The sequence below is a fragment of the Chamaea fasciata genome, unplaced genomic scaffold, assembly GCF_029207755.1.
Source record: "Chamaea fasciata isolate MVZ Bird 193981 ecotype frontalis unplaced genomic scaffold, bChaFas1.0.hap1 SCAF_21, whole genome shotgun sequence".
Taxonomy (NCBI): Eukaryota; Metazoa; Chordata; class Aves; order Passeriformes; family Sylviidae; genus Chamaea; species Chamaea fasciata.
Genome location: NW_027094106.1, coordinates 382097 through 400501, shown reverse-complemented (window position 1 = coordinate 400501; position 18405 = coordinate 382097). Strand labels below are relative to the sequence as shown.

The 18405-nt window shown below is 48.6% G+C and overlaps 1 protein-coding gene across 11 annotated transcripts in view; it reads left to right on the top strand.

Moving 5' to 3' along the window:
• Nucleotides 1-18405, top strand: part of TSPOAP1 (TSPO associated protein 1) — a 67484-nt gene that overhangs the window by 37427 nt on the left and 11652 nt on the right. For 3 of the 11 annotated variants that reach the window (XM_066202257.1, XM_066202268.1, XM_066202264.1), the window contains 12 exons: nt 1248-1357; nt 2752-3567; nt 4066-4217; nt 5698-6270; nt 8794-9093; nt 9371-9550; nt 12648-13763; nt 14369-14495; nt 14640-14791; nt 15186-15348; nt 17603-17674; nt 18033-18068. In XM_066202257.1, coding sequence (XP_066058354.1) covers nt 1248-1357; nt 2752-3567; nt 4066-4217; nt 5698-6270; nt 8794-9093; nt 9371-9550; nt 12648-13763; nt 14369-14495; nt 14640-14791; nt 15186-15348; nt 17603-17674; nt 18033-18068 — 3797 coding nt within the window. Of the gene's footprint in view, nt 1-1247; nt 1358-2751; nt 3568-4065; nt 4218-5697; nt 6271-8793; nt 9094-9370; nt 9551-12647; nt 13764-14368; nt 14496-14639; nt 14792-15185; nt 15349-17602; nt 17675-18032; nt 18069-18405 lie in introns of those variants that run through there. The other 8 variants (XM_066202259.1, XM_066202258.1, XM_066202266.1 and 5 more) reach the window with 8 other exon arrangements.

Here is an 18405-nt window from a genome sequence, read left to right as displayed (position 1 = left end):
GGCTTAGCTCAGCAAAAGGACATTAAGCTCAGTGGCTGTTCAGAGCACATCACTGTGTGAAACTTTGAATATTGTTCTCTGTTGAAAATTAGTTCGACCTGACGTATTCATTGAATTGTCTGTTTTTTTTCAGAATAGTGCAAGAAGTTTTCTCCAAGAAATTTTCTTCCAACAATTAAGAAAATTTCAGCTTACAATTCCTGAAATTTTTGGCCAAAGTGTTTCTGGATGTATTTTTTAAAGGACAAAAAAAAAAAAAAAAAGCACAGAATAAACCCAGAGTATTTTGATAACTCTTGCTATTCACTGAGCTATCAAGGTCAAGCCCAAGTAGCTGCGGTTCAGTGTTTTACCTGTCCTTCAGCTTTTCCATTGAGAATTGGGAGGAAAAGAACAGGGATGATCCCATGCTTGTGAGAAGCACATCAAATGTGGTCTGCGTCTTCATGTCAGTCTTGGGCCCATAAGGTCTCAGTCAGATCACAGAGAGGTAAACAGTGCTTTAGCATGATGAAATCCCTTTTAAGGGGTAAAGAGTACGAATTGGCAGTAGGTGTTTGTAAAGATAAAGGTTTTTCATGAGGCGTTTTCCTGTTACTTGAGACCCTCTGATTAGTTTGAGGATCCCTGGGTAGGCAGGTTAGAACTCCTGGAGTCCAAGCCATATCACCAATGTGTTTCTAATTTTCTTGCTGGTGATGTTTTTGGAGTGCTGTTTAGAATGTGGGGTTAGAGCAGGAGGAGACACTCCAACCTCTGTGCAGCCTATTCCAGTGCTTGCCCAGCCTCAAAGAAGTTCTTCCTCAGGTTCAGGTGGAATTTCTTGTTTGTTTGTGCTTGCTCCCTCTTGTCCTGTTGCTGGGCACCAGTGGAAAGCATCTGACCCCCTCCTCTTGACACCCATCCTAAATATACCTGTGCATTGATAAAATCCCCTTTCTGTTGACTCTTCTCCAAGCCCAGCTCTCTCAGCCTGTCCTCAGAGTGATGCTCCAGTCCCCTCAGCATCCTCATATCCCTGTTCCTTTGGATGTCACAAGACATCTGTTCTGCTCCTCAGAAATTACCTGTTATTAAATATTTTTATATGTAAACTACATTCTTGACCTTTGTCTGTGGAATATGCTGCTTGCCAGAGTGGATGCATTCACTCAGTCAATTGAAAGCTTGTCAGCATCACAGCTGTAATGTGTTGCTGGGAAGGTTCCTATGCAAATTGTCTTCCAATTGTAAATTGTAAATTTCAGCTACAATCCTTTTGATGGACCTAATGAAAATCCAGAGGCAGAGCTTCCCCTGACTGCTGGAGAATATATTTACATCTATGGAGACATGGATGAAGATGGCTTCTTTGAAGGTGTGTTTTAGTAAAATGAAATGTGACTGAAGTGCTGTGGAGAGTTCATCTCTCTCCAGAAAATGAGAGAGAAATTTAGGGAACCTTGAAACCTCAAGGTAAAGGGTTTCTGCCCAGAGTTAGTTTGTTAGAAGGACGAGCAGATCCTGTTGGAAACTACTTTATTTATGTTATGAATAAATTAAGTCTAAGCTATGGAATCCCAGTCTAATTATTACAATGGAAATTTTGCCACTACTTTCAGCAAGTTACAGGTTTCATCTCCAATGTTTTCAACCCCTATATGGTTCCTCCTTCACCATGGAATGTGTTCAGCCCCTACTGCAGATGGGCTGTTTCCCTCTTTTCAGTGACTGTAGTGAGCCAGGAACTGCAGCAGGTGATGGGCTCCATTGCCGCGTGGCCTTTTGGCAGAGAGGGGATACAGTAGTCAACCCAAACTACAGTTGTGACCCTTGCTGGTATCACACAGTATTTTTGTTTTGGCCCTTTTGGAAACTTGATCCTGGTTGATTAAGAGGTGGATGGAATCAAAACCAAGATTTGTGTGCCGTAAATTTGTGCTGAGGTTTCTTTGTGAAGCCACTTGCTTAAGGGGTGATGGTTCCTGATTTCCTGAGGTGCTTTGCAAGAGCTGAGACTAATGCATGTGTGTTGCACTGCTTGCTCTGTGACTGCTCTGCCTCATTTTTATTTCTTTCTATTCCCAAGCTTATAATTTGTTTGTTTGTTTATTGTTTTAAAAGGTTATTTTTTACTAATCTTTTCTGCTTTCCCTGCTTTCAGTTGATTTGCTGTAGGTAGGGTTTGGAAGGGGGAGGACAGTGCTGTCCCTGTGTGCTGCTCATCCACGGTTTGATGGGTCTGCACAGACCAAATGCTGTGTGTCTGTTGTCTGCACAAGTCTTTTTGGAACACCATTAGTACAGGAGTTAACTTAAGAAAGGAGGGAGCTAAAAGGAAGGCCAGAGCTAAATACAGAGCTGGAAAGATGGACTTTCTTGAGGAAGTACTGCAAACTCCAAATCTGTATGGCTGGGAGAAGACATAAAATCATCCATCTGCATAGTTCGGGCAGGCTAAAAAAGTTAGTGAAAGAGCTGTGATGAGGAAGAATGGGATAATGAAGAAGGAGAAAGCCTTTAGCTAATTACACAACCCAAATTTTTACTTAGTTGGCTCTGAAATGTGTGGAGGAGTGAGTTTCCTCAGTGTGTCCATTGGGACCTAACAAGGGGAGCCCTAGGAAATCAGGAAATCATCTCTGAGATTTTTTCCACTCCTGACTGAGGGGAGTTGTACCCTAGCATAGATGTTGTCCCATAGTCCCCACAGCTGAACTGGAAGGCTCAATGGCAGGAGCAGTGGTAACAGGTGTCCTGTTTTTTGTTTAGGGGAGCTGATGGATGGCCGGCGAGGGCTGGTCCCCTCCAATTTTGTTGAGCGAGTTGCAGATGATGACCTCATGACATTTCTGCCTCCGGAGCTGAATGATCTCACCCATAGCTCATACCAGGAGAAAAGTTTGGTCAGTGCAAGCACCAGCAGTGGAGATAAGAGTGAGTTCTCCATTGAAGAGAGTAGCATCAGTCTGTTGGCCAGCAGAGCAGGAGAAGACCAGGAGGAACCTGTTAGTCACACAGCAGTGCCTTATCCAAGAAAACTGACTCTTATCAAGCAGCTTGCCAGAAGCATAGTTGTAGGCTGGGAACCACCTCTTTTGCCAGCTGGCTGCCCAGAGATACAAAGCTACAACATCTATGTGGATGAAGAGCTACGTCAGAATGTGAAGAGTGGCCTTCAGACCAAAGCAGTGATAGAAAAGCTGGATTTACACAGCAGGGCTTACCGCGTGTCCGTGCAGACGGTGACGGAGCATGGCAGCTCTGATAAACTGCGCTGCACTTTCTTTGTGGGGCAGGATTTTGGCATGGCACCGACGATGCTGAAAGTCAGAAGTGTCACAGCCACGTCAGCAGAGGTCACATGGCTTCCCTGCAACAGCAACTACAGCCATGGGGTGTATCTCAACGGGCAGGAGTGTGATGTGACCAAGCCAGGCGTGTACTGGTACACCTTCCGCAACCTGCAGCCCAGCACCCAGTATGTGGCCAAGCTGGAGGCCCGGCCCATGAAAACTCCTTGGGAAGAGGTGCCTGAGGGGCAGGAGCAGGACTCAGCCGTGATACACTTCACTACCCCTTTAGCAGGTACCACAGGCCTCTGCACATGGAGAGGCTATGCTCAGCTGGTCCTTTGCTGGAAAGCCGTGGGGCAAAGGGAAGCAAGGTTGATTAGGTCCCCAAAGCCTGAGGTGCTGCACCGTTTTGTGTTAATGTTTTTCTTCCTTTATTTTAAAATTTGATTATCCCTTTTGCTTTCATTTGCTCTGGGAAGACATCCTCTGTGCTGTTTGGAGCAGCTGGTTGGGCAGGGAAGAGATTGCCATGACCTTGCTCCAAGGGTTGCTGCATCTTGGCCTCAGCTACTTTTGCAAAGTTCTGTTTTCTGTGCATTAAAGCTTTCACAGAACAAGAGCACCTTATTTTCTCTGGTTCTGTCTGTCATTTCCCAGGACTGGCCTGGCTGTTGCAGTTCAGTTCTGCAGGGGCAAGTCTGATCGGGAGTTTGCTCTTTGATTCTAACCAGGGTTGAGCTTTATGCTGTAGCCAGATAAGCAAGAGGAAATTGTGTTTGGTCTCTCACAGGCACACCTGATGCTCCTTTGGATGTCCAGGTAGAAGCTGGTCCCTCTCCAGGTATCCTGGTTATCAGCTGGTTACCTGTCACCATTGATGCTGAGGGATCTTCCAACGGGGTCCGGGTCACTGGATATGCTGTGTATGCAGATGGACAGAAGGTACTGGCTGTGCAGGGGGGCTGGGGCTGCTGCAGGGGTGGCACTAAGTGTCAGACCTTAAGACATGGAAAGCTGGATCCAGGATGGTGTCCTGAGCAGGCAATGACAGTCCTTGGCCTGGAAAAGGGTAACGGCTGAGAAGGGACATTGGTTGGGCTGTGTGATGCACAGCACAAAAGACATCTGTCCGCATTTTGGAGGTGCTCCTGGAGCAGGAACCTCCAGCAGCAAAACAGCCTCCTCTGCTCAGCCCAGGCATTGGCCTGATTCTTTGGCAAACAATGAGGCCCTGGGGTGTAGACAGAGCACAAGGACAAGTACACAGCTACCACCTGTGGTTTTCTCTCGAATGTGAGGAGTGAGGTGTTGTGATCCAGCATAAAGTTGGCATCCCCACAGCATGGGCAGAAGGGTAGGCCAGGAATCTGCCACTCTGCTATGCTTAGGTGAGACCCCCACCTGCAGAGCTGCTTCCAGCTCTGGGCCCCCAACATTAGAGGGATGGGGAGCTGCTGGAGCGAGTCCAGAGGAGGCCATGGAGATGCTTCAAGGACTGGAGCCCCTCTGCTCTAGCAGCAGGCTGGCAGAGCTGGGGGTGTTCACCTGGAGAAAAGAAGGCTCCAGGGAGACCTCAGAGCCCCCTCCAGAGCCTAAAGGGGCTTCAGGAGAACTGGTTAGGGACTTTGGACAAGGGATGGAGGGACAAGACACAGGGAATGGCTTCCCACAGCCAGAGGGCAGGGCTCAATGGGATTGGGAAGAAATTGTTCCCTGTGAGGGTAATGAGGCCCTGGCACAGATTGTCCAGAGAAGCTGTGGCTGTCCCAACCCTGGCAGTGTCCAAGGCCAGGTTGGACAGGGCTTGGAGCAACCTGGGGTGCTCCAAGTGGAAGATGTCCCTGCCCATGGCAAGGGCTGGTATGAGATGGTTTTTAAGGTCCCTTCCAACCCAAACCAATTGAATGTTTTTAACATACAAACACCCCAGGGTTCAGTACTGTTACTGATACAGGGCATCCAAGCACATTCTGTATTAAAAGCGTCCTGTGGTCTTGTGCACACATGATGTTGAAGGAGCAGAGTGCAAAACAGATTGATGCTGTGTTGGATAATTGCTCTCTTGTCGTGGAAATGCTTTTTCCTCTTCACTGGTGAAAAATGGAGGAGTCTGGGAAGGTAGTCAAAAGAGCGGCTTAAAAATGGGAAAAGCTCTTTAAAGCTTAGAAAACAAGGAGGGTTAAAATCTGGAGTAGGAGTGAATATATTCATATTTTGTAGACTGTTCAGTTTCTCAAATTTCTCTTCAACTGTTCATTCTTCCGAGATACTGTGCAGAAGGTGGGAATTCTGCACAGCTGCTCTCTAGAGCTTTAGGTTCTGTCTTAACTTTGGGTTGGGAATTGTTCTTCTCAGAAGGGCTGAGCTGTGCACAATAAATAATTCCTTCCTGTTTTTTTTTTTTTTTTTTTTTTGATTACAGGTGATAGAAGTTACTTCTCCAACAGCTGGGAGTGTCCTGGTGGACTTGTCCCAGCTTCAGATGTTCCAGGTGTGCCGTGAGGTTTCTGTGAGGACAATGTCTCAGTATGGGGAGTCCGTGGATTCAGTTCCAGCCCAGATTTCCTCGGTCCTGCTGCAGTCCTCCCACTGCACTTCCCCTGTGTGCAGCACTGTCCCCTCCAGACTGCCCCGGGGGGCCCCCAGGGCCTTGCTGCCTGCCCGCAGCCCACAGCATTCGCCTGCGCTCCTGCTCCAACAGAAAATTCCTGCTGAGAGCTCAGATGCCAAATTGACCGATCCCTCCTCCAGCCCTGTTGGCTCAGCACGGCCCCTGACAGAGAAAGCCTCTTCCCCACCACACCTCCCTTCCCCTATTACTGCCTTGGTGCAGGCTCCAGGCACTTCCCCACAGGGGATGGACACTGTGGGAGACAAGAAATGCTTGAGTGTGCCTCCCCAGCAGGCTGACACAGTACTCGCAGTGCAGGGCACGGAGCCTGGCCCTTCCCAGGAACTGGGATTGCAACGGCCGGGTGAAGGGACAGCGGTTCAGGTAAGTGCTTACATCTCCTGCCCAGTGCCAGGTGTGCAGGGAAGGGCAATGGATCCTTTTTGAGGAGTGGGACAAGATGCCACTGAGCACCTTTCTGTGACACAGTGTTTGTTGCCTCTGGGCCATCATCCAGTGGTGGCAAACTGTCAGTGAGTTTTGGCTGCTTGTGTATCTAGAAGATGCAGCTCACCTCTTGATTCTGTTTGCTAGCAGAGGAGGAACAGAGTGAGGAAAGGAAGAGTTTGCAGAGTTAAAAGGTTAAAAAGATGTTCCCATATTTGTCTGGCATTGCTGTGCTCTCTGACTTGAAGAGACCTTCTCCAAACTGTGGGTTTGCACAGTACAGTGGTAGAGCACCTTAGTGGATGGCAGTGAGGCAACCATGGCTGCTGAACTGGCAAACTGCTCTGACATTGGCTATTTGAAGTTCCAGTGGAATTCCCAGTAGGGTGGGTGTGTACTTTCAGAGTTCTTTGAGGACAGTGGTGAGGATGTCTGAGAGCCATATAATGATGGTGAATGATTGCTCAGTGACCATGGGGAAGTGGGCCCTCCTGGTGTGGGATGTATTAGATCGGGGAAAAGGATCTAGTTCCAGTTCTGACTTTTGACATCAGAACTCATGGGAGTGCTTCAAACTGTTAAATTCAGCACAGCTTTATTAATCGTGGCGGTGTAACCTTGTGAAGGCTCAGAGTTAGGCTGAGACTTCTGAGAATTGCTGAAGCAACCGCAGCATGGTGGGCCCAAGCCCAAAGGCCAGCTCAATGCTGAGAAGAACTGAGATGTTGAGTCCAAAATTTCAGTTGGATCAGCTCCTGGTCATTTGCAGCTCACAGTACCTTGGGTGAACTGCTGGTTTTATTTACTCACATTTCATAGAATCATGGAATGGTTGGGGTTTGAAGGCATGATAGAGGATCACCTGGTGCATGACAGCGAAAGTCGCAGGGGAACCCTGTTAAAGGTGGGAAGTTGGCAAGAGCAAAACACAGATCTGATCAATATGATTATTGCTGCATTTCTCCCTTTATTGTGTGAAAGATGGCAGGTTTTATACAGTCTGTATAGTTTACAGTTACAGGTGTATTCTCATTGGTACACAGCACAGAAAGAATGCAAACACTTATTGTTTAATAAACTCTTAAGGCAGCTACTGTGTCCACACTAATTACTATACTTGCTAACTACTAGAAACCCTCAAACCCTTGCTAACACCTTAAGTTATAATTCTAACTGCGCCACACTCTTGACACTGATTTTCCACCTGCGCCACTAACTCCTACAGGCCTCAGCAATGTGGCCCAGTCTGGGTGATTCATCTACAGTCTATATCTCCTACATGACAGGGACACCTTCTGCTAGGCCAGGCTGCTCCAAGCCCCATGCAACCTGGCCTTGAACACTTCCAGGGATGAGGAGTGTCCTGGTGGATATGTCCCAGCTTCAGATGTTTGTGGTGTGTCAGGAGGTTTCTGTGTGAATGATGTCTCAGCCAGTGGTTTCAGTTCCAGCCCAGATTTCCTTGTTTTTCTGTGAGGCTCTTACTGCACTTCACCTGTTTCCAGCATTGTTGCCTCTAGACATTCAGATGTCTGGTGTAGATGACTGCACTTGTGGTGGTTGCTTTGCCTCCTTTGTGGAGACAGTGAAATGGGTGCTCCCAGCGTGCAAATCATCCCTTCTCACTTAAGGTGTCTTTTCACTTGGCTGTCGGCAAAAGGAAACAGGGAAGGGAGCCGTGAGATTAGACATGAGATCAGGACCTGGCTGGCTTTTGTCTGAGCCCAGGAGACATTGAGAAGTTTGATACTGTCTCAATGTCCCTGGGGTCTGATCCTTCAGTGTTTTTAAAGTGTGCCTGGTACATAAGGACATGGTTGTGCTCCATTGCAAAATTCAGGGAGGCTGCCTTGGTTAGAGAAAGATGTTGATGAAGACCTGCCTGCTTTACCCTACTTGTTTCTGGAGCTCCATTTCTTCATGTCCCAGAGGTTTTCTTGGACTGGTTGGAATAAAGATGAAGACTTTCTTTAATTCTCACTAGGTGACCTAATCAGGATCTTGTTGTACTCTCTGTGTATAGTATTCTTCATTAATTCCCCTTTTCTTCACACCCTAGGCAGTCCTGGAGAAGTGTGCCCATCTCCAGCTCAGCCCAACTGCCGGGTGCCGGGTGGTGTGTAGGCCTTTCCTCTGGCAGATGACAGTGGGAAATGACCTTGTTGTATAGCTTGGGCTCCTCTTGCTGCTCTGAAACTTGTTGCTGTCAATATCCTTATGGGCCTTTGCTGAACTGCAGCTCTTTTGGGACCGTGTGTCTCCTGAGACCTGAGGACAGGGAGGGGTTTGTTCCAGGGCTGGCCAGCATTCCCACCTGCAAGTTGCCTGCCAAAATATTCCTATGCCTGTGGCAAAGAACACATCAGAGGGTCAAAGAATTTGGGGTCCTAAGACTCCATTTTGGTGCATAAGTAGTCTGAGACGCCTCCCCTTGATTTCACTGTTGGCTTTTTTCCCCAGATGGAGCAACCAAGAACCAAAGCACTGGAGCTGGAAAACCTCACAGACAGCAGGGTGAAGCTCCAAACAGAAACCTGCCACATGTGCTCTGTGGAGGAGGCACCCAAAGGTCCTAGTGCTGACACGGAGAGAGAGGCAGAGAAGCACCTGAGTCCAGAGCCTCCATCCTCCCCCAGCCAGGCTGGGGGGACACAGGACACCTTACAAGATGGAAACATGAGTGGGAGCAGCTGCCAGGACTTCCTGAGGTCGTCTCCTGGCAAGGAGGTGATGAAAGAAATGTCCAGAGTGAAAAGAGAGGTTTGTTTAACCTTGGTGAAGTGTGTGTGCCTGTTGATGGATGTGAACTGTACTTGACCTCCTGAGTTTTCCAGCCTTAGGCAGTGCTGTTCTGCAGGCTGTGAAGTGAGGCCGGTGGTTGTGTGTGTCCACACATGCCAGTCACTCCCTCGGGTGCTGCCCACTTCCTTTCCTACCACACCTGGGCTGTGTATGTCCTCAGAGAAAGGAAAAATGCTCCTTTGTTGCTGAAACAGAGTCTGGTAGAACTGAGAAAATGTGTTTTGCTTTTCAACAGCAAGAAGAAGAACTGTCTGAAATGGGCCGCCGACAGTTGACCCTTTTCACTGAGCACAACCGGAGTTCTGACCTTTCAGATATTTTGGAAGAGGAGGAAGAAGATGAGCTGTCTTCGGAAGCTCTGGAAGAGAAGAAATGGGATCAGAGAGAGCCGTGTTCCCAGGAGAATGGGGAAAAGGTAAATTGTCCTGAGTGCTGCTTATGGGGAGTGCCAGTGCAGCCATCCCATGCCATCAGCTCACAGGAGGAGGGGCTGGGCTGAGCCTTTCCCGAGGTCCTGCTACTCTGCTTTCACTCGCAGTGTTGGCTCAAGGTAGTAAAAACACAAGTTCTTTGGGAGAGGGAAGGGTGTTTGTTTGTAATGAATGGAGCCAGGGTTTAATTAATTGGAAAAACACACAGTGTGATGTGATATTTAAAATCCAGAGTTAAAATCAATGGTGTTGATTGAATTCTTAACACAGACAGTAAACAGGGAACAGTCAGTGCTCTCAGGCACAGTTGGGGTTGGGGTGTCCTGTGCAGGGCCAGGAGTTTGCCTCAATCGTTCTGTGTCCCTTCCAGTTCAGGATATTCCCTGATTCTATGATTATTTGGCTTAAGCCTAGATGCTTTCTGTAGCCAGGGATGGCATGTAGGAGCAGAGTTGTGGCTTTACAGTTCAAATGCTGCAAGGGATGAAATCCTGCCTGAGCTGAGCTGTAAGTGGCCAGCTTAATTCATGCTCAAAGAGTTAAATCTGGTCTGATGCACCTGTGGGAAAGTGATTCCAGCTGCGTGGCCTGGAACTGGTGTGTAATCATACAGATTACAGCAGTTGGGATGAATGTCCATGAGGGAAAGCACTGACGGTGAGAGACTGGGAAATTAAAAAGCTTTGCAGGAAATGCGATAGGCCTGGATGGCAAGAAAGCACCCTCTAATTTCTCATGACTGAAGAACATCTGTAATTGAGGGTGCCCTGTGTGGCTGCTGGTCTGCAGGGGTGGGGCTGGTGAGCACTACATGGTAGCAGACAATGTAGTGACTCTGGAGTAAATTTCCTTTTCTCCTTCTGAAGGGGCTTCTGCTTCCCAGGTGAGGGATTGGACCTGCAGCGCAGCACATCAGAAGCCCCAGGAGAGCCTGGTGGCTGGAGGGGCTGGGGCTGCCTCTGAAGGTTTTGGAAGGGCTTCCTATTTTTGGGATTGGACTGGGAAAAAATGAAAGAAAAACAAGTTTCCTGGAAAGAGAGTAAAAGGAAATAAGAGCAGTCAAGAACACTGTTTTTTGTCCTTTTTTTTCCCCTGGGTATTTTAGTTGCCTTAATGTTTTTATTTGGTTGGGTTTTTTTCTGAAAAAAAACCACCAAAACCTTGCTCACGTCCTGTTGAGCTGAACAAACTGGTGCTTCTTGACTGGATAAAGGGATTGTTTTCTGTGCTGGCAGTGACAGAGTGAGGGTGACAAGATGCTGAATTGGGAGAGGACATGAGGGGCAGGAAGCTTTACGGCACAGAGCTTCCATTACTGCCTTGTATATTGCAGGGGGTATGGCTGGAATAGAGCTGTTTTCTAGGATTCTGCATACTTAGCTAAATTTTTACTACCTCTAGTTTCCTCGGCCAGCTCTTTCAGGATCCAGAGGTTGAAAACATGGAGGGGTGCTGCTTTTAAAATATTTATCCTCAAATAAGTTGTTTAATTGCTGAAACAATTTATTTTATTAAAACTCCAAAGCAGAAACCACAACTTTGCAAGCAGCTAAAAGAAGTCTTACTGAACTTATTTTACGGTTGTATTTAGGAATTCTCCGTATTCCTAATTGGTGCTAACAAGGAAGGAGCCTTGAGCATGTGTTCTGTAAGGAGAGTTTGAGAAAATTGAGGAATTTTTAGTGGAGTTGAGTGGGAGATTTTGTAACTGCCTATAACTTATTTGCGTAACGGTTAAAAGGATGAGAACCAAAGTCTTCTTGTTTCTGGGAGATGATACATTAAAAGAGGCAGAAGTCATGAGCTGTTTTTAGGGATGTTCATGTTGGAGATGAGTTCAAACCTCTTTCCCAGGAGGGCAGTGCAGCCTTGGGACTTGTCCCCAGAGAATTCAGGATCTCCATTCTTTGGTGTTTTCAAACTTCATCTAAGCAAAGGCATGGATTTATTGTTGGCAACAGTCCTGCTGCATTTAGGAGACTGAGCTGGAGACCTCCGGAGGCCCCTTCAGCCAGTTCTAAATATAATTCAAGACCAGCCTTTGCTTGGAAAAAACTATAGAGATTGGAACTATCAGTAGACAGCTTGCAACTACCTTTGTTTCTCCCACACTGTGGTTCAGTTTTTAATTATCTCTGAACAGACCTGCTCATGGCTGTAGATTAAAATATCAGTAGCTACATATGCTTTGTAAGCTATTTGTAAGTGCCTTTAGAACACATTATGATATGACTTGTCAGGGAAGTTGAACAGGAGACCTCCAGAGGTATCTTCCTACCAAAATGACACTATGCACCTGGGATTTTACCTTTTATGTTGGTGCTAATGTAATAAGAAACCCATAAATTCTACAGTTGGTTCACTACAAATTTTAAAATTCAGCAGTGTTGTCCCCAAAATTTTCTGTTACCTTCTAGGCTCTCACCCATCTGCAAGTGAAACTCATGTCTGTATCACCCTTTGAGGTAAAGGGTTTTCTTTTTTTTTTTTGTGGGAACTCTGCTCCTGTATTTGCAGACAGGAACCTGCAGTAGGGCTGCACTTTGCTAGGAGATGGGAAGGGCCCCGGCAACATCATCTCCAAGGGCTGTCCTACAGCACAAGGCTATTCCCTGTGCTCCAGGGAGAGGACAGAGCTAAGGGGGACCCGTGGCTCCGTGGGTGAGCGCAGGCTGAGGCTCAGCCCTTTGGACAGAAGAGCCCACTCAGCTCTGCCGTGGAGGGACAGCACCTCTCCTGTCCCCATCCCACCCCGAGGCTGCCAAGCAGTGGGGAATCATTCCTGTGGCAGGATGAGAGGTGCTGCTGGTAACTGTGTGTGTACAGGAGAGGCTGGGAGGGAGCTCTTCCATGCATTTGCCTTCCTCGCTTCCCGCCGCATTGCTGGTTCATCTGATTGCTTTTGCCAGAAGATCCATTGCTCCCTCTGCCCCTTCCCCTTGCTTTGCTGCAGCCACAGCTCCATCCTGCTCTGCTGGGAGGGAATCAGGGTCACTTTGCCTCTTGTTTTAATGTTTATTTCCTCTTTTTTTTTTTCCTTTGCTTGTCCTGGCTGTGGCTTTTCTCGGGGTCTGGGTACAGATGGATCTTTGTGATACTGACAGCGATGAGGAAATTCTGGAGAGGATCCTGGAGCTCCCGCTTCAGAAGAACCACAGCAAGAAGTTGTTCAGCATCCCTGAAGTGACTGAGGATGAGGACGAAGACGAGGATGAGAAGGGTGTTAGAGAAGAAAAGACAGACCCTCAAGACTCCTTGGAAACACAAACCTGCCATTTGGGAAGAACAGAGAAGCCACCCAACAGCAAGGAGCCGTTTCTAAAGAAAGATGGCAGTAACATCTCCATTGATGTGTCTGCTCAGACTCTGCAGGGGGAGCATGGTGTTAAGGAGAGCAGAGCGGATGCTGACCATGCAAATCCTGCCTTTGGCCTGCTGGCTTGCAGTCAGAAGAAGGCACACTGGAACTGGGGCAATCAGGAGAATGATCCAAGGTCTGGGAGTGGGACAAGTTCCTCTTGGAGCAAGAAGAAGGGAAATAATTATCGAGAGAAGATCCGAAGTCGGCCTGAGATAAGTAGGAAGAGACAGAGTGATCTAACAGAGCACTGCAGTCGTCTGCTGGGCAACTGCAGCCAGATGGGGAGCGGGTTATACAGAGCTCCCAGTCTCAGGGAGGAGCTGAATGTTGCCAGCAGTGCTGGTGGGAAGGAGGGGTTGGATTTGTTCAGCCGGGCCAGACAAGGCACCTTACAGAAAAAAGCCCCAAGAACAGTGGTATCAGGGGGGACAGAACCTGCTGTGATGGCAATGCACTGCCCCAGCCCCAGGAGCCTGGAAATAGACATTGAATATGACTCTGAAGATGATCAGGATTCAACCTGTGCATCCTCCCCAGAGAGCAGACTGTGGCCAGAGAGGTCCCAGGACTGCAGTGATCGTCCCAGTCAGTCTGAGGTTGCCCACCCAGGTGGCAGAAGGGACCTGACCAGGCTGGAGATGATGGAAGAGCAGGGTATGGAGTGGGCCAGGTCTCCAAGCCGGCACGTACAATTCTTCTGCCAGGAGAAGGAAGCCCTGAGGTGTGAGAGCAGTTCTGAAGAGCGGGGCTGGGAGCTGGACTGTAAGTCACCTGGCTGGAGAAGGAGGCTCGAACATTCTTCGAAAGGGATACGTAGCACCTCCTTGCACAAAAGGGTTGGGTGACTTTTCCTGTTCTGGCTTTGAAGCAGCTTGCAGTGGTGCTGGCTTCCCTCTGCTTCCCTGGCCTGCCTGTATCTTGCTTTGTTCAGTGTTGTTCAGAGAATGGACCCTCCTCTAGGATTGTCTGGAAGAATATCTAAGAGGTTCTGTAGTTCTGTGCTGCACCGTGGCTTTTCTTGTAGCTGCTTCTGCTTTTCCTGCTCCCTGACCAGGTGTCACCTATGCAGTATTCCTTTTCACACTGGGTCTTGCTCCCCATGGCAGAAGGCTGTGGGACTCAAATGAAAATCCCTGTTGCGATAAGCAGATTGGTGAAAGCTTTGTGTAGATGCTGACTGTAATGTCATTGCCTGCCCTCGAAATGCCTTTTCCTGCATCTTCACCATCACCAAGGGGATCATCGCTGGTGCCTGGCAGGGTGCCTGCCTGTCCTCAGTTCTGTTTTCCAACTCCCTTGGTCTTTCCAGCTCTAGAGTGTCCCTGAAGAGGAATGTTGCATTTGGATGCACTGCTCTTTGTGGAGTGCGTTTGGGCTGAGTGCTGTTCAGGGAGTTGGAAGGCAGAGGCTGCTACTAATTCTCTGGTGGTTCCAATTGCAGGTATCCAGTCCTAAAGATTCCAGGGGCCCGGAGCCACCCTGCACAGCCACCTGGCAGGCTCCTAGCAGGAGACGGAGCAAGACCGTAAGAAGAAGCCAAATGCAGAAACTTTTGCTCTCTAGTCCAGGTGAGCAGGAAGAGGGAGGGAGGTGGGCACAGGAGTGATGGAAGCTCCTGGAAATGGCTGGGGAGAGGCTGGCAGGCAGTGCCTGGGCCATGCAGGGCTGGGGCAGGGCTGACGCTCTCTCTGCTATGTCCCCTCTCTGCACAGGCCCTCCAAAGAGCACTGCTCTCCAGAGTTCTGGCAAAGATGATGGCATTCGGATCTTTGTGGCTCTCTTTGACTACGATCCTGTCTCCATGTCTCCTAATCCCGATGCAGCAGAAGAGGAGCTCCCATTTAAGGAGGGGCAGATCTTGAAAGTAAGAACTTAGTGAACATCTCCTACTCTGTGGATCTGTCTGGTGTTCCAGGGGCAGCATAAACCTTGAGAGGTCTGCAGCTTCCTCATGAGTGAAGTAGAGAGGCAGATGCTAATATCTTCTCTCTGGTGACCTTATGGAACGGCTGGAGCTGTGTCAGGCAGGGTTAGGTTGGATTTTGGGAAAGGGAGTGGGCACAGCCCCAAGGCTGCCAGAGCTCCAGGAGCATTTGGATGCCACTCCCAGAGATGCACAGGGTGGGATTGTTGGGGTGTCTGTGCAGGGCCAGGGGCTGGACTAGATTATCCTTGGAGGTCTCTTCCAACTCAGGATATTCCATGGTTCTTTCTCCGTGCAGCTCAGTCACTGCAGCATAGTCTATTTCCCTTTGCAGGTTTGTGGAGACAAGGATGCTGATGGTTTTTACAGGGGGGAATGTGCTGGAAGGGAGGGATACATTCCATGCAACATGGTGTCAGAAGTCCCTGTGGAGAGCAGTGAGCTCAAGCAGCAACTCCTAAAGCAGGGATTCCTGCCTGCGGACACGGAGAGCCCAGGTATGGTGTGTATGCATGTGCCCTGCTCCTGTGGCTCTTTGCTGGAGTGTTGGAAGCTCAGTCTGTCATATGTGGCCAGTGCAGCCACCAGACCCATCTGGAGAGCTGTCCCTGGATCTGCAGCCTGGTTTAGTGGCTGCTCCACAGCTGGGGGATCTGGCTGGATGTGGGTGTTCCAAGCTCTCAGTTCATTCCTGACTCCACTGCAGCATTTGCAGCTGCTGCAGCTGCTCCTGGGCTTGAGGTGTGCGAATTCAGCACAAAGTAGGGCTGAGCCTCGATAGGGACAGGGGAACAAAAGCCTTTGAAGTGCAGCTGAAGTATGTGAACAAGAGTTTTCACTCTCTTCTCTCCTTTGTTTTGAAAATCTATCACTGAACTCTTGGGATGACCCTGCTTTTGGGTGAGAGATTCTGTGACTTGGGAATGGAGATGGGGAGGGGGGAGAAAAGGTGTGAGACAACAAGGGTAGGCCAGACAGGAGTGTACTAGGAGCAGACCTGGTGGTTGGGTTCCTCCTTACTTACTCCCTGAAGTATGTGCTCAGTGCTTTGTGCACTGCAGAGGCTTTACTGTTCCTTCCTTGTCATGTACCGGAGAGGAGAGGGAGCAGCCCTGGGATGTACAGCTAGCACAGCTCAGGCTGCGTCTGGCTCAGTGGTTGTGAGCTGCTCCTGCTGTGAATACTGGTGTTCCAGTGTCTGTCCCTCATGCCTCACACCTCTCATCCTTCACTCCTCTGTGCACTCTCTACTGCCAATGATGATTGCTGGATCTGCTCCTCTTGTTAAAACACTGGGGTTTTCCTGGTTTGGCTGATCCCTGTTTCCCCGCTAGTTCAGCAATGAAAAACAACACAAGTGTTGGTTGTGGCAGACATAAGCCCTTACATTGCCTGAGCTGGGAAAAAAACCCAAATCAACCTAAAAATAAGAAAACTCAAGGAAAAAAAAAAAGGACCAAACAATTTTTTTTTTCCAATTTCCATGGAGGGAGACCCAATATCCAGCTCTAACAGACCTTTAAGGTCTCTTCCCACCCAAGCCATTCTATGATTCTGAGGGGCTGACAGTGCCCAGCTCCTAAATATTGGTCCCTGGAAAGTTGATCCTGAGGAGCACAGGGATTGAAGGAGCCTGATGATTTCACTGTGTGATTTCTTGAATATATTTGTCCTTTGGCCTCTCCCATGTCTGAGGAGAGGAGATTTGAGTAAGGTGTTTTTCACATCCGTACTCTTTTGCCTGCGTATATGCCAGAGATGGCTGGATGCCTGGTGGCCTGTGTCCTTTGGTGGATACACAAGGCACTCTCTGCCCTGCCCCACTGCATAGTCTTAGAAGAGTAAAGGATTTTAATAGCTCTGAGACTTCCATTAAACATGACTGGTTTGAACATTTTGTGGAAGGTGGTGGTAGTCAATAAGATACGTGTGCAGGGAGAGAATGTAGGTTTGGCGCTGGTGGGGAAACACCTCAAATCCTTGGGGCACTTCTGGGCTCCTCTTGGCAAGGACACTGAGGGGCTGGAGTGTGTCCAGGGACAGGAACGGAGCTGGGGAAGGGTCTGGAGCACCAGGAGCAGCTGAGGGAGCTGGGAAAGGGGCTGAGCCTGGAGAAAAGGAGGCTCAGGGGGGACCTTGTGGCTCTGCACAACTCCCTGACAGGAGGGGGCAACTGGGTGCGTGTTGGACCTGATGGTCTTAAAGGTCTTTTTCCAGCAATAGTGATTCTCTGATTCCATGGCAGTCAGGCTGGCTGTACCTCTGCTGTTTTCCTGCTGCCATAAACCCCTATCACAGCCTTGTAACTAAGGAAATACCTTGGAGGGGTTTGTCTGGTCACTCCACAGGTTCATTTGGGATTTCATCCAGTCCTGACCCTGCTCAGTGCAGAAGCTTTAGCTAGAGACCTGGGATTTTTCAGGTGTTGATGGTACAAGCTTTTACTTTGACCTTACGGTGCTGCTTCTGAAAGCTAAGGAGCAGCAAAGTCTGTCTGCTCTGAGCTGTGGAGTGGCTAAAAGACATAAATACAGTGTGGATTTCTCTGTTTATTTGGGGTGTGGATCATGCCTCATCTGAATCCACATTTGAGGCCCAGAGGGCTTTGCCCAGAGAAATCCTGTTGTCAGCCTCCCAGGGGAGGCATGTCATCTCCTCTGTGCCCTGTTCACTATTCAAGATGCTTCTCACTTTCCATTCACTGTCTGTTTCTGTTGTCTATTTATTTGCTTTTTTGGTGTTTTTATTAAGGAATTGGCACATTTTCTCCACCTCCACGCCGCCAAACCGTCCCTCCTCCAAAACCTAGACGCTCCAAGAAAGGTCTGTGTCACCCACTGCTTCCTCTTTGGTTTTTGCTATAGGATTACAGACTGCATTGAATTTTTACTACTTGCTTTCAGGACCCTCAGATGTTTGTACGACTGCTAGGAAGTGGAAAGAGAGCCCATCCCTGTGCTGGTGTTAAGTTTTTAACAACAGTGATGTCTTTTATAGTTTGGAGCTTGACCTCTGCTTCTTGTTATGTTCCTGAGTCCTGGTTACTGGTGTAGGCTTTGAGTTGCATGAACAGTTTGCTTCTGTTGTGTGCTGTCTTGGTGTTTTTTTTCCTGTTTGTCAGTTGTGTCATGTGGTCACTGTTGGAGATGAGCTCTTAGTGATGAGGCATTTTCTTCCCCAGCAGGGCTGGACAAACAGGAGTACAAGTCTCAGCCAGGTGAGAATTGCTTGTAGTAGGGAGTAGGTAATTCACGATCGAATTACAGTTGTGTTTTGTGTTCAAGAGCCAGTGTGACACACTGCGGTGCTGCTTCAGAGCTTTTTGTGTTTAGTTCTTTTTGTGTTAGAATGCTTTGGTTGAGTAGTAGGGGGTGCTTGCAGGGGGAGTGCACCTGTTGTTTTGCTATGGGAGGAGCAGGGCAAGCTCTCACTCATCACATGCTGTAGTCCCTAGGATCCAAGGGACACTGAGAGAGTGCTGAGTCCTCTGCTGAGGTGCATAATCTGTTGATATCCAGAGAGGCCAAGTCTGCAAACCCTTTGCCAGCCCATCC